This window comes from Aptenodytes patagonicus, chromosome 2 (assembly GCF_965638725.1).
Source record: "Aptenodytes patagonicus chromosome 2, bAptPat1.pri.cur, whole genome shotgun sequence".
Lineage (NCBI taxonomy): Eukaryota > Metazoa > Chordata > Aves > Sphenisciformes > Spheniscidae > Aptenodytes > Aptenodytes patagonicus.
This window is the reverse complement of record NC_134950.1, coordinates 14,096,990-14,109,039: the sequence shown is the minus strand read 5'-3', so window position 1 is coordinate 14,109,039 and position 12,050 is coordinate 14,096,990. Positions and strand designations below refer to the sequence as shown.

Here is a 12,050-nt window from a genome sequence, read left to right as displayed (position 1 = left end):
TAACTTTTTTGTTTCTGAATGACTTTGTTTATATTTTGTTTCCAACCATGTCTCTCTTCATTTTCAGTATCTATGATGAAGCTGCGGAAAGTCTGCATCAGTTAGCTGATAAACTGCCTGCCCCAGGTAATGTCTCTTAAAAAAGCAATCTCATTTGAGTTTATCTTGTTAGTTATTACTTCAAAAACTCAGCTGGTAAAATCATAGTCAAATGGAAAAATTCAGAGGATGTTAGTTTGTTAGTTGAATTAACTTGTATGCAGCTCTTGCAAGTAGTTTAAGGAAGTTGAGCATGATTGGCACTGCAGATCAGCTTACAGAGTAGTTTGCTTGTTTCTTTGCAAGGCTGTATTTCAGTAGAGTTTAAGGTAGCTATTTATATGATAAATTTTTCCATCTGAAATGGCACCAAAGTAGTAATAGACAGTAAGCAATACGAAACTCAACATGCAACCACAGGAAGTTTTTATTAAAAAAATGGAAGGTGGTGACATCAGGCTTACATCTGATTTGCCAGCTGATTGCTTGTGGGTGGGAGCCAAGAAGCTGTGAAGGAATGTAGGTCAGAACTATTGGATTCAGATTTTGTACTGGAGACGCGTATCACCTTGCATGTTAGGGTCACATAATGTTGCAGTAGTTGATTTGGGATAGCAAAGGAACTGAATGCAGAAAAAATGAGAAATAGCAGTTTAGAGGTGTTAAAAGGAGGAAAATGACATAGCGTAGTTGTACTGGAGACACCTCTGATCTGCCAGATACAGTGCTGAGTGAGAGGAGAAAGGTACAGAATTGCTGTAACTGAGCGAATGGCAAAATACTTTATTTTGTGTTAATCTAAGAGGAGCAGTGAGCGATGAGCTAAAATGTGTGAAAAGTGTTTTCAATCTTGCTGAAGTTAATTGAAGTTGATCTTTAAGCGCATTTTAGTGCAGTCAGTGATAGTACTTTTCTATCTTTAAATGACTGAATCATTTACTGAATAATGGTACTTTGAGTCATATATAACTTTTTATAGGCAGAGCAATGGTTGATGTAATACTGCAGGCTGTTGAACGAGATGGACCCAAGTTAAAAGACTGCTTACGTGCTATCGGTGCCCTGAAACACCTGAGAGAATGGCACTCTGCGCAGATCACTATTGCAGCAAATGACTCTAAAGGGTATGCCATTTATTTTAGGTCTATAAACAAGGTCACTCTTGTGTTAGTATAAGTCAGTGGTTAAAAACAGCATCTTGAGTACTTTACGTGTATACTCTGAAAACACATAGATTTGTCTTATATTATTGTTTGAGGGGAGGAATTACTCATGCTGATTTATTGTAAATCCATGCCCTAACCAGAGGGGCAGGCAAAAAAGCAAGTCCTCTGAAGTTCCTGTTTCTATGAGAGCAGAAGGTAAAATATTTTCTCTTTCCTTTCCATCGCTAGTGGCTTCAGTGTGGATACGATGTTTTGAAGTTGTACTATGCTACATGATAACTTGTATTGATTGTAGTTTTCCAGTTTTTGTAAAATGAATACATAACTCTGCTGGTTTTACTTTAAATTTTATATTACCTTTGGTATTACATTTCAGGGAGGAAAAAAAAGAGTGTCTGATTTGTCCCTTTTGAAAATGGAGTATAAATGCTCGATTACTTCCTGTATGCTTCTGAAGAGCATTAACACTGAAACTATTAATTCAATTTGAAATTAAGTCCAGTAATTTCCTTACTGTCCTCCTCTAATTGACAGAAGTAGGCCGTGATATGTCTCAATATAAACCACAGTAGTTTGTTCTTTTTTCCCCGTGAAGTAAATTATTGTGTGGATATTGAATAACTTGGCAAGGTTTTCTCCACTTCCCCTTCCCTCCATGCCCAGAAGATTCAAGTTTGCTTCATAGAATATGTGGTTAAGTTTAATCCTAAATTAAAACTATTTAAAATTAAGAAGTTGAATGCTCAGTCCTTGGATAGAATAAGCAATATACCTACTATATCGTACTTCCTAAGGTATATGGAGGAAGATAAACTTATTGCAGTGGCTTCCGTGAGCGCTTGATCTCGGTGCTCATTGATCTCTTCCTGTGTAGCCAGCTTTTGACTGAATAAATTTTTCTGCTGCCTTTTGTGTAAAATGAGGCCATTTGGGCATACACTTTCTCTGATGAAAGTTCTCTTGCTTATTCTTTCTGTTCTGTTGATGGTGCTGATTTCTCTTGGAAGACAGACTGCCAGTAGGACCCACAGATACTGGCTGTTCTCTCTCTCTGATGTTGATGAATTTGGGTAATACTTGTGCTGCAGTCATATCTACTTACAAGGCTAACTACAAACCATCTAGATGGGCCAGTGATAGCCCCAGTGATGGCTATCTGCCTTTGCTCCAGCTTCTAGCACCCAGCCTTACTATGGTATGCCTGCAGCTTGCCATTGCCGGTGTTATTTGATGTCTGACAAAGTTCTTTGCTGTCACGTTCATGGAGAATATGAACAACTTCCTTTACAGAGCCTGAACCAGTGTCCTGGTTTCGGCTGGGATAGAGTTAATTTTCTTCCTAGTAGCTGGTACAGTGCTGTGTTTTGGATTTAGCATGAGAACAATGTTGATAACACACTGATGTTTTAGTTGTTGCTGAGTAGTGCTTACACTAGTCAAGGACTTTTCAGCTTCCCACGCTCTACTGACTGAGAAGGCTGGAGGTGCACAAGAAGCTGGGAGGGGGCACAGCCAGGACAGCTGACCCAAACTGGCCAAAGGGACATTCCATACCCTGTGACGTCATGCTCAGTACATAAACTGGGGGAAAGCTGGCTGGGGGGGCTGCTGCTTGGGGACTGGCTGGGCATCGGTCGGCAGGTGGTGAGCAATTGCATCGTGCATCACTTGCTTTGTATATTCTTATTCTTATTCTTATTATTATTGTTATTACTAGGATTTTATTCTATTTCAATTATTAAACTGTTTTTATCTCAACCCACGAGTTTTTCTCACTTTTACTCTTCCGATTCTCTCCCCCATCCCACCGGGGGCGGGGAGTGAGTGAGCGGCTGTGTGGTGCTCAGTTGCCGACTGAGGTTAAACCACGACAACCATCAATTCTATAATATCTTGTATATTGTGAAATATAAAGCTATATATGTCTGTCTTAACATACACAAGACTATTCAGTGCTAAGAAGTAATAGATAAATTCAGTCAAATTGCACTGCATGTTAATTTGTAATACTAAATTCAGTAAGATTAATTCTTCCTTATTTTTACAGTAGCTGGCAAAAGATTGCAGATTATCTATCAGCAGACTTTGTATCTTCAGATAATGTCATGAATATTATTGATTTAAAAGAACTCTGGAGAGGAAAGATTCAGATATGGGAAAGAAAGGTAAAATAACTCTTTTCAGCTATGGTTATTTTTTTAAAGCATGTGTGTACATCATTTAAAGCATGTATTGTACAGTGCATTTTATGCTTTAAGCCAAATTTGGTTTTGACAATGTAATTCAAAGAGGTAATGTGTAACATATCTGGGTGGGTGGGAGAACAATTTGCTTTTTAGCATGATGAAAGGATAAACAAGATCAAGGCATCAAGATTTGAATTTCAGAAATCCAGATGCTCTCCTCTGAAATATTTGCCTTAGAACTTGTTCAAAATTAGATTATTTTGTATCTATCACAAATCATTATCATGTAACTCTGTAAGTCACTGTTGCAAACATATGACTGATAGCTATGTGACTGTGAAAGACACTGTTTACATTTTCAGTATTAAGGTTTTGGATATAGTTGGTTATCTAAGTAATATTTTTGCCTAGTTTTACGATCTGCTGGAAACACTATATAATTAGTATATAATACTAATTTTTAAAAATAGTAATACATGTTACTGGCTGAAGAGAGATAATTTTTCCTCTCTCTTTTGACGCATTTATTGTCTCTTTTTTTTTTTCCAGTTTGGATCAGAAGTTAGGTTTCCAGAATTCTGTATGAAGAGCACTTCAGCAAAGACATTCAGCACTTCACATTTAAGTTCTTGCTTTGCTGTTAAAAGAGAGCGACAATTGAGGAATACTGATGCTTTGCCAGAGGCGAGTATTATTCTTGATCCTTCTTTGAGCCACTAGAATTCATGTATTTTACTTTCCTGAGAAAATGGGGAAACCTTAGTCAGAATTGAAAACTAAACATAAAAGTAATGATTGCATAAGATTGAGGAATGCTTCTTTTGTTCATGTGTGTTCTCGAAACAGGTCCTTAAAATTTCATCTGTTTGTTCTTAGGAATGCGATACCAAATTTTTTTTCAAGTAGAAATTGAGACTTTGTTCAATCTTAATACTCAAAATATGTAATTTATTTATGAATTCTGTATTTATTTAACCTTTTCTACTTAATTTTAAAAGTGGTTTTTTTGTGGTTTTTTTTTTAATTACTGTTGCTGTTTCATGTTTTCCACTGAAAGTAGATATTTGATGGGAACTCCAGAATCGTATTTGTTGATGAAAACAAAAATGAGTGTTTATGAAAACTGATATCAGTTAAAAGATTATTATTTTCCTTGTTAAAATATGTACATTTTGGATTGCATTCATCTGTTCCTGGTAGATCTTATTTTTCTTTGATTTTGGATAAGAGTTACAACCCATTTGATGCATGTGGTTGACATTCTAGAAAGTAAGTTTTATTAGACAGAATTAAATACTTTCCTTGTTTTTTATATAATTATGTTTAACATGGTATTGTGAAATGTTTTTCTCTTTATATTCCTTTATACCTCTTTCAGATGTACTTGTAAGGCAAATGCCTCCAGCAAAACACTTGAGGAAGTTCTACTGAGATAACATCATATATAGTGTTACCCTTTTTTTGATTTGATCTCTTCAGGTTTTTCATTACTATGGTCCTGCACTAGAATTTTTACAGATGGTGGTGCTCTCTGACCTACCTTCCTTTTTTATATCGGATCTGGAATTCGAGCTGTATCCTTTTTTTAAGATTCTAAAACTACTACTGATAATGGTCTGTAGCAGAAAGAAGACAATCAGGATCTACCCATGCAAGCAACACATGAGGACTGGCAAGGGCTCATTCCGTTCTAGCCTACCAAAATAGTCATAGTGATTCTTCACAGCTGGATTTCTTAATGTTGAAATTCAAATTACACTAAATAACCAGCTGGTTTTGATATTATTGCACATATACTTTGTCGGTGTATGCTATTTGTGGGGAAAGAACAGAGAAATATTTACTGCTGTGTAAGTTTAAAAAAACCCAAGGCTTACTCATTAATGTATATAGTGTGCTTCACAATACAGAAACATTTTTCCGCAAATCATGTTTTTATTGTGTAGGTGCAAAATCTGTGGCAAGGTATAGCAGAGGAGTTTTCTCTTGAGTTGTGTATGCTGCAGAGATCTCAAGGTGTACTCCTATTGGTTTTAAATTTAAATTTATTTGGTACTAGTCTTGGTGTAACAGTAGTAGCTTAGGCTGTATAAGCCTGCCAGGATTTTGAATGTATAAATATCTGTTTATGCCTGCCTATATTAAAGATGTCAGTGGTGTATTTCATCATATAACATTTCCAAGTGTACCACTTTGCTTGGAAAGGTGAGTTTTGTATATTTTGTGGTACTGGAGTATCAAATATTAGACACTCGCAGTCCTTATTTGAAATATGATGCTAACATGATTTGTAAAATAGAGATGCATACAGTTCTTTGTGAAGATGAGGTTCCTTAAACTGTTCTGTTCAGGAGCCTGGCAAGAAAGAGTATCAAGGAGACATCTACGCTGCTTTTGGACCAAATTTCTTCTCTCTCTGGGAAGGTAAAAACTTCTTTTTATTTAGGTATAGCAGAAAAATGAAGATATGTATACTGCTCATAAAAGATACAAGAATAATATTTTTAAACCTAGTCTCTGTGTAAGCTCCTTCAATATTTAGTTTTAAAGCAAATTTGGCTTTTAAAGGTGCATGCTATGCAGGTCCTGACAATTTGTAAGCCCACTGAACGTTTTTCTCTTTACCTTAGCTAAGTTTCAATCTCCTAAAACATTTTGTAATTTTTAATCCTATCCTGACAGATAATTTCTGTGCTATCATAATTCAACTATTCTTTTAGCAAAAGGCAGGCATGTATGCAACCTAGAAAATGTTTCTAGCTAGTCTGAAGTGGTAAGCTTTTTTATTTTGTATGTGCATGTTCTGCTTTTACATTCTGATTTTGGATAAAAAGAGTTCTTGAAACATTTACAAGCCTACTTGTTTTTCTTTTTTTTTTTTTTCTTTTTTTCCCTTGGAATGATAGTATGATTATTCATAGCCACAGTGTTAGTTTGAAGATGTTTTCCCTGAATGTTTAAGGTGATGTATGTTTGTTTAGGAAAGTTTTTTTTTATTTTAGTGTTTATAAAATAAACCTATGCCAATCAAAACAGAGCCTGCAGTGAAAATGCTGATACAATTATAATGAATAACTTATGTTCTGTATTTACTGTGGAGATGGTATTCCATTATCAGGCTGTATGTTTCGTCTTCAGCTTGTTATTTAGGTTTTTAGTAATGTTTTTCCTCCCCTGCCACTCCATTCTCCATTATGCTCAGCCAGAAAAGAAAGAAGTCCTTTTTCTAATGCTGTACCAAAATATCTTTTGGAATAGGTTTATATTGGTAAATATCCCAGGTAATTTTCATTTTACATGAGGATACTGAACATTTGGTCAAATATTTTTTACAATCTAAGAGCTTGCCTTTCTGCTAGTTCTTTTAAAGAAAAAGCCAAAACAATTAAAACACATTCTCAGGCTTTTTAGAGTCTGCATACGTTGAATTGAATATGTTTTCAAGATAACAATTTCTCATAGGGATTTTTTTTCAGCCTACTACTGGAAATATTACACACTTGTAGGCTTTTCTAATAGCTGTAAAAGCATTGTTTTATTGCTTGAGTATTCAAATACGCATTTTTTTTCTATTAGTGCTTATTGGCCTGAAATTTACATACAGACATAAACATAGTCCAGTATCTGATTAATGGTACAGGATAATATGTAGGGAGGAAAAAAATTACATGTTTTTCAAAGGAATGCAGAGTCGCTGATGCCAACTATACCTTTGAATTCTCTTTTCATTCTGGATCCTGCTCTACAGAAGTGTTTTTACTTATTGATTATTGAAAGACTTGTAATAGGTAACAAATACCTTTTTATGTATGAAATAGAAATTCAGCAGTTAATGATCTCTCAACTGGAGCAAAAAATAAGTACAACTTTTACAGCTTCTGTGTAAATGCTGTTCCATCTCAATTGATGTGAATGACAGAAGTGTTACGTAAAGATGTTTTTCTTCAATTGAAGTACATTTTAAATAATGCCAAATCAGTAGCTCAAGAATGAAATGTAAAACAGGTTTCAGTAATATTGCATGTATTGTATTTGCTCTCATTATTTAGGTGGGAGCTTTATTTACATTGCCCTGTAATGTAAGCAGCGTAGTGGTCCCAACCCCTGCCCAGCTGAGTACCAAGAAATGGAAGGAATATATGGCTAGGAAACCCAAGGTCATTACTGGTAGGTAAAAGGAAGATGAGTACAGGTATAGTTTGTTATGGTTGTATCTATATGTATGTGTGTGTGTGTATATATATATGGTGGGTTTTTTCTATACATTTGGGATGCCCTTAATTTCATTGGAGAAAAAAAGTCAGTGATTGTAATCTTCATTGACACAAAAGGTTTTGGTGAATGTGAGTTCAGCTACACAGACTTGTAGAGGAAAATTGATAATCACATCATGGCAAGCTTTAGGGAAACAATGCATCTCCTTTAAAGCATTTTTGTGTCCTATCTGTCAGCTAAGATCCAGCCTCCGCACACCTTTCTAAGGTGATTATGCAATCCATGGGCAAAGAGGTTTGCTTCTGCAGATGGAAATCCAGTGTGCTTCACTTAGGTGCTTCCCTTCTCACTTAAGCATTTCCAGAGGTTCTTCAGTGCACTTGCATTTAATTTCAACCTCTTCCCGGGAAAATACAGAACATCAGGAAATGCTGGATGCCTCCATTCATCTGAGAGCCAGTGTGCTTAACTAGTGATTGAGAATGTGCCCCTTCTTCCTTACGGGGCTATACTGATGGCAGCCGATTCCTCTTACACAGTGTGCCAATGCTTAGAAATTAAATTCAGAAAGTGAGAGAACAGAATCAGTGCAGATCAAGACTGGGTGGAGTTTCTCAGTCAGCCAGTATATATGCCCTGCAAGTGGAGGCACTGTACAAATAGTGACTGTGAGGTTTGTAGGGACTTGAAAACATCAGGCTAAAAGGAGCTTGATGATAGCCCAGTGCTTAAACTACTTATCTAGGACAGGATAAGATGTAGGATTCTGCCTTCTTATGTGATTTTGTTGTTTATACAGTGGTCTAATATATAATTCATGCAGATTCCAAGGAACAGTGACTTCTTCTGTTGCCAGCTGAAGATAGTATTTGTAAGCAGGTATGCAGATGGGGATGGCTGACAGACTGATATTCTTTCAGGTTTTGGGGTAGGCAAAAAATTGAGAGGAATTAGAAAGAGCTGTATAACAGGGCAAGAAGCTTAATTCTATGGAGTGGGTGCTGGCAGTATATAGATTTAAAATGATCTCTGCATGTTTGGAGGTGGTAGAGCAGAGAGGGTGAGCTTATAGAGCTGATCACACCAGCAGCATTTATACTGTATTGGAGAGATACTACTGATGCAGTCAAACGAGCACAAGATCCCCAGTGTCTGCAAGATCTTTGTCCTGTGTTCCAGTGGAAGGGTTTTGTACAAGTATTAACTATAATGTGATCAGTAATACACAATAGGTTCTTATTAGGTATCTTGAGCAAATTTTAGAATAGGAGGAGAAACATGGCCATTTAAACATATTTGCTCGTTTAGTTGAAAACTATTTTTTAGTGGCTACCACTAATCTGACTATATTAAGAATTTGCAAATCCTTAATCTCTTCAATCTGTGGGAAGGTGTAATTCTTTGAATTGGTAGTTCTCAAATACTAATTAAGATTAAAATGAGAAATAAAAGCTTTCCCATGAGGAATCAGCTTTGAGATGCCAAGATAAACTGGAAAAGGAAAATATTTCAAATGACTAGGGGAATGGGGAACAGGACAATAGTGAAAATGCGTCTGGAATCTTTTTTTCTTTCTTGTTATTTTCTTTCTTCTTTCCCTGGATTTATATATTGAGATAGTGGGATTTCCCCTCTCTTCCCTTCCCCCTCCAACTTAAACTTTTCAAGAAACACTGGAATACTTTATATTTGTTACTAACAAAAATTTATAATACTAATAAACGTCAAGCTCTTCTTGAGTTATTTATTGAGACAGTACTGCAAGTATCTTATGAAATTAAGTGATTTGACTTTTAAAACTTAGTACATCAAGAAGTATTCATTCTCTCAATTTCTACATCTACCAAGGTGCTATAAAATGTTTTCTGTGTAAAAAGATAGCAAACCCATCCTTTCACTGTTACTATCGTGTCCTACATTAATTTATTTTCAAAACTGCATACTATATGCCAGTGTTTAAAAACAGAATGTGTTTATCTCTCACCCAGGCTATGTACAAGTGTAAAGCAGTGAGTGAAACTCTTATTAATGAATAATGCAGCTTCCTTGGGAAGAGCATGTACAGTATTTCCTTTCCTGCTACAGATGTATGTTCTTCCAAGTGAACACTTACCGTTACTTCAATCCACCTATGCAAAAATGCCTCTTTTTAACTAGCAGAACAGACCCTTCTCTAATCATTACATATGTAGCACACTGTTTGCCTAACTCTTCATTGTTTCATGGTAGAAACGTAACTTTGCCAGTTAAAGGCTTGCCTTTTACTAAGAGCAATTAAAGAACTTCTCTTGGTTGGTGGTTAGAGTTTCCAGACGTACTTGGCAGCCTGCATTAGAAAGCTGGCCCTCGCTACAGTCACAGGAGTTCGGTGCTGGTAACATGCTAGCTTTAAGCCAGCAGCGTAGTCCAACTCATCTTTGCTGCTGTAGCTCATTTATTTTGCATGCTCTTCAGTTTGTAGCTTTTTAAGGGGTAAATATCAGCTGTGGTTAGTGTGTCTCCTAAAAAGACGTTAGTAAGATTTCTCACAGAACAGAAGAGAGCAAGTGAAAGAATTTTGATGGTGGATTATAGCTTGTTTTAAAGCTGTTTTCCTGAGGGTGTTTCACAGTTATGTCCTGATGTTTTTTAAGTTCCAGAAATTGAACTGAAAGGAGAATCTTGCCGTTATTATTTCTTGCTACAAGGCAATGGCTCTGGAGGATGTAAAGCAACCTTGATTCATTCAGCTAGCCAGATCAATGGTACAGCCTATCTTGCTGCAGTAAATGGAAAGCTAAAGACAAAAGCAGAAAAAACAGAGTCAAGTAAGAGTTATTACTTACTTATCTTAAGAGTATCCGAAGGTAGGCAAACACTACTAAAATTTATATGTTCCTTGTATTCATTCCAGTCTGTGTTAAAAGGGAGAAAGCAAGGAGGAATATTATATTTTGATGAATATCTCTATTCTTTCAGCAATATTTTTTCAGATTGATAAAAAATATAAAAGCTTATTTATTCACCCAATTTACTACTGTCATGTTTTTTAAATCAACTACATAATGTTGTAGTCAGTCATCTCTCGTAACTGCAATTAGTTGTAAATGTTTTAATGTACAAGGACATCCAGGTAATATTAATGCAAATCAAATTCGCAAAAATTTAAAAAGTATGTATTATTGATGTAAAGACTGACCAGCCCATGCCTAAAATCTAGTCAATTATCTGTTGACAAGCCTATTTCATTGATGATTTAAAATAAAACCAGCAAGGCTGGCAGGCAAGTTGAATTTCATGGTCGTGTCTTCAGTTACTTGGCAGATGTCCGTATTACTGCAGAGTGGTTAGGATATGAGCTAGCAGATGAACAGCTGCTCCACTAGGTAAGAGCGTGTATGTAGACATTTATCTTAGAGTAGTTGTCCTGTTACAACATACACATAACTCTGCTAATTCGTGTATTTGCTCTCAATAACACTGACAAAGAGCACAGTGACCTGCATCTTATCCTCTTACTTCCTTATTATCGAAATAAATCCGTGTGCGATATGACTGACTGCTTACCATTTATACTAATTAAAATCTCATTAGTATTGTGTCAGAAGACTGAAAATCCTTGACCATATGTTGAGAGAAAACTTTTCTTGCCTGGTATCAAACTTAGGATCTTTTTACCTTCTTTAAATGTCAGTCATGTTGATTGTGTTGTCATTATATTGGTTTTGTATAGAAATTCAAAAATACTGGATAGACATCTATTCCAAGTTATCCCCCTGGTGACTTAATTGTAATTAATTTCCTTTTTTTTTTTTATGATTAGCCATATTTGAAAGTCTGTTGTTTCCTTTGAATATGAAATTTGTATGTCTGCTGTGTTTATGTCTTCTTTTAAGAAGTACTGACTTGGTGTCTCCAAAGTCCTATGAGAGAATCTTAGTAATAGATTTCTCCCAATCTGTACAGGCTTTCGTATTGCTGACTTTATCAAGTCTCTGCCGCATTTTTATGGAGAGGAGATTGTACAGAGAGAAAAGAAACTGTCTCGTCTCCAAGTGTTTGTCTTGAAGGAATATCTCAGTAAGTAATGGGGAGAACACTGGTAGTTATCAAACTAGTATTTAAAAGGTCTTTTTTTCAAACTGAATGTGGCAGCTTATCTTACAAAACGGAGGTGAGTTGATCACTTTGTGAAGACAAAAGTGGAGCTTTAAAAAGAAACTTGTGATATATGCATGATTGTATGTCAGATAATGACTTTTAAAAATTGAGGAAAAGAGAACACTGAACTTAAAGTTGGTGGGTGTTTGTTACACTAACGCTCTGAAAGTTTGAGCATAGTTTTGGAATACTTCTGTGGTAATTAACTTTTTCTCTGCTTTGTTTTTCTTACGCTTTTTTCCCCCCAAAAAAACCTTACTGCTGGATGTGCCTTCTACAAAAATAAGAATCCTGTTTTGGAGTT

At 35.8% G+C, this 12,050-nt stretch overlaps 1 protein-coding gene across 1 annotated transcript in view; it reads left to right on the top strand.

Moving 5' to 3' along the window:
• MTBP (MDM2 binding protein) overlaps window positions 1-12,050 on the top strand; it is a 28,962-nt gene that overhangs the window by 2,439 nt on the left and 14,473 nt on the right. Inside the window, exons 5-13 of the mRNA XM_076328945.1 lie at window positions 68-126; window positions 1,019-1,163; window positions 3,253-3,370; window positions 3,941-4,075; window positions 4,871-4,965; window positions 5,743-5,815; window positions 7,441-7,558; window positions 10,240-10,413; window positions 11,552-11,665. Coding sequence (XP_076185060.1) covers window positions 68-126; window positions 1,019-1,163; window positions 3,253-3,370; window positions 3,941-4,075; window positions 4,871-4,965; window positions 5,743-5,815; window positions 7,441-7,558; window positions 10,240-10,413; window positions 11,552-11,665 — 1,031 coding nt within the window. The remainder of the gene's footprint in view (window positions 1-67; window positions 127-1,018; window positions 1,164-3,252; window positions 3,371-3,940; window positions 4,076-4,870; window positions 4,966-5,742; window positions 5,816-7,440; window positions 7,559-10,239; window positions 10,414-11,551; window positions 11,666-12,050) is intronic.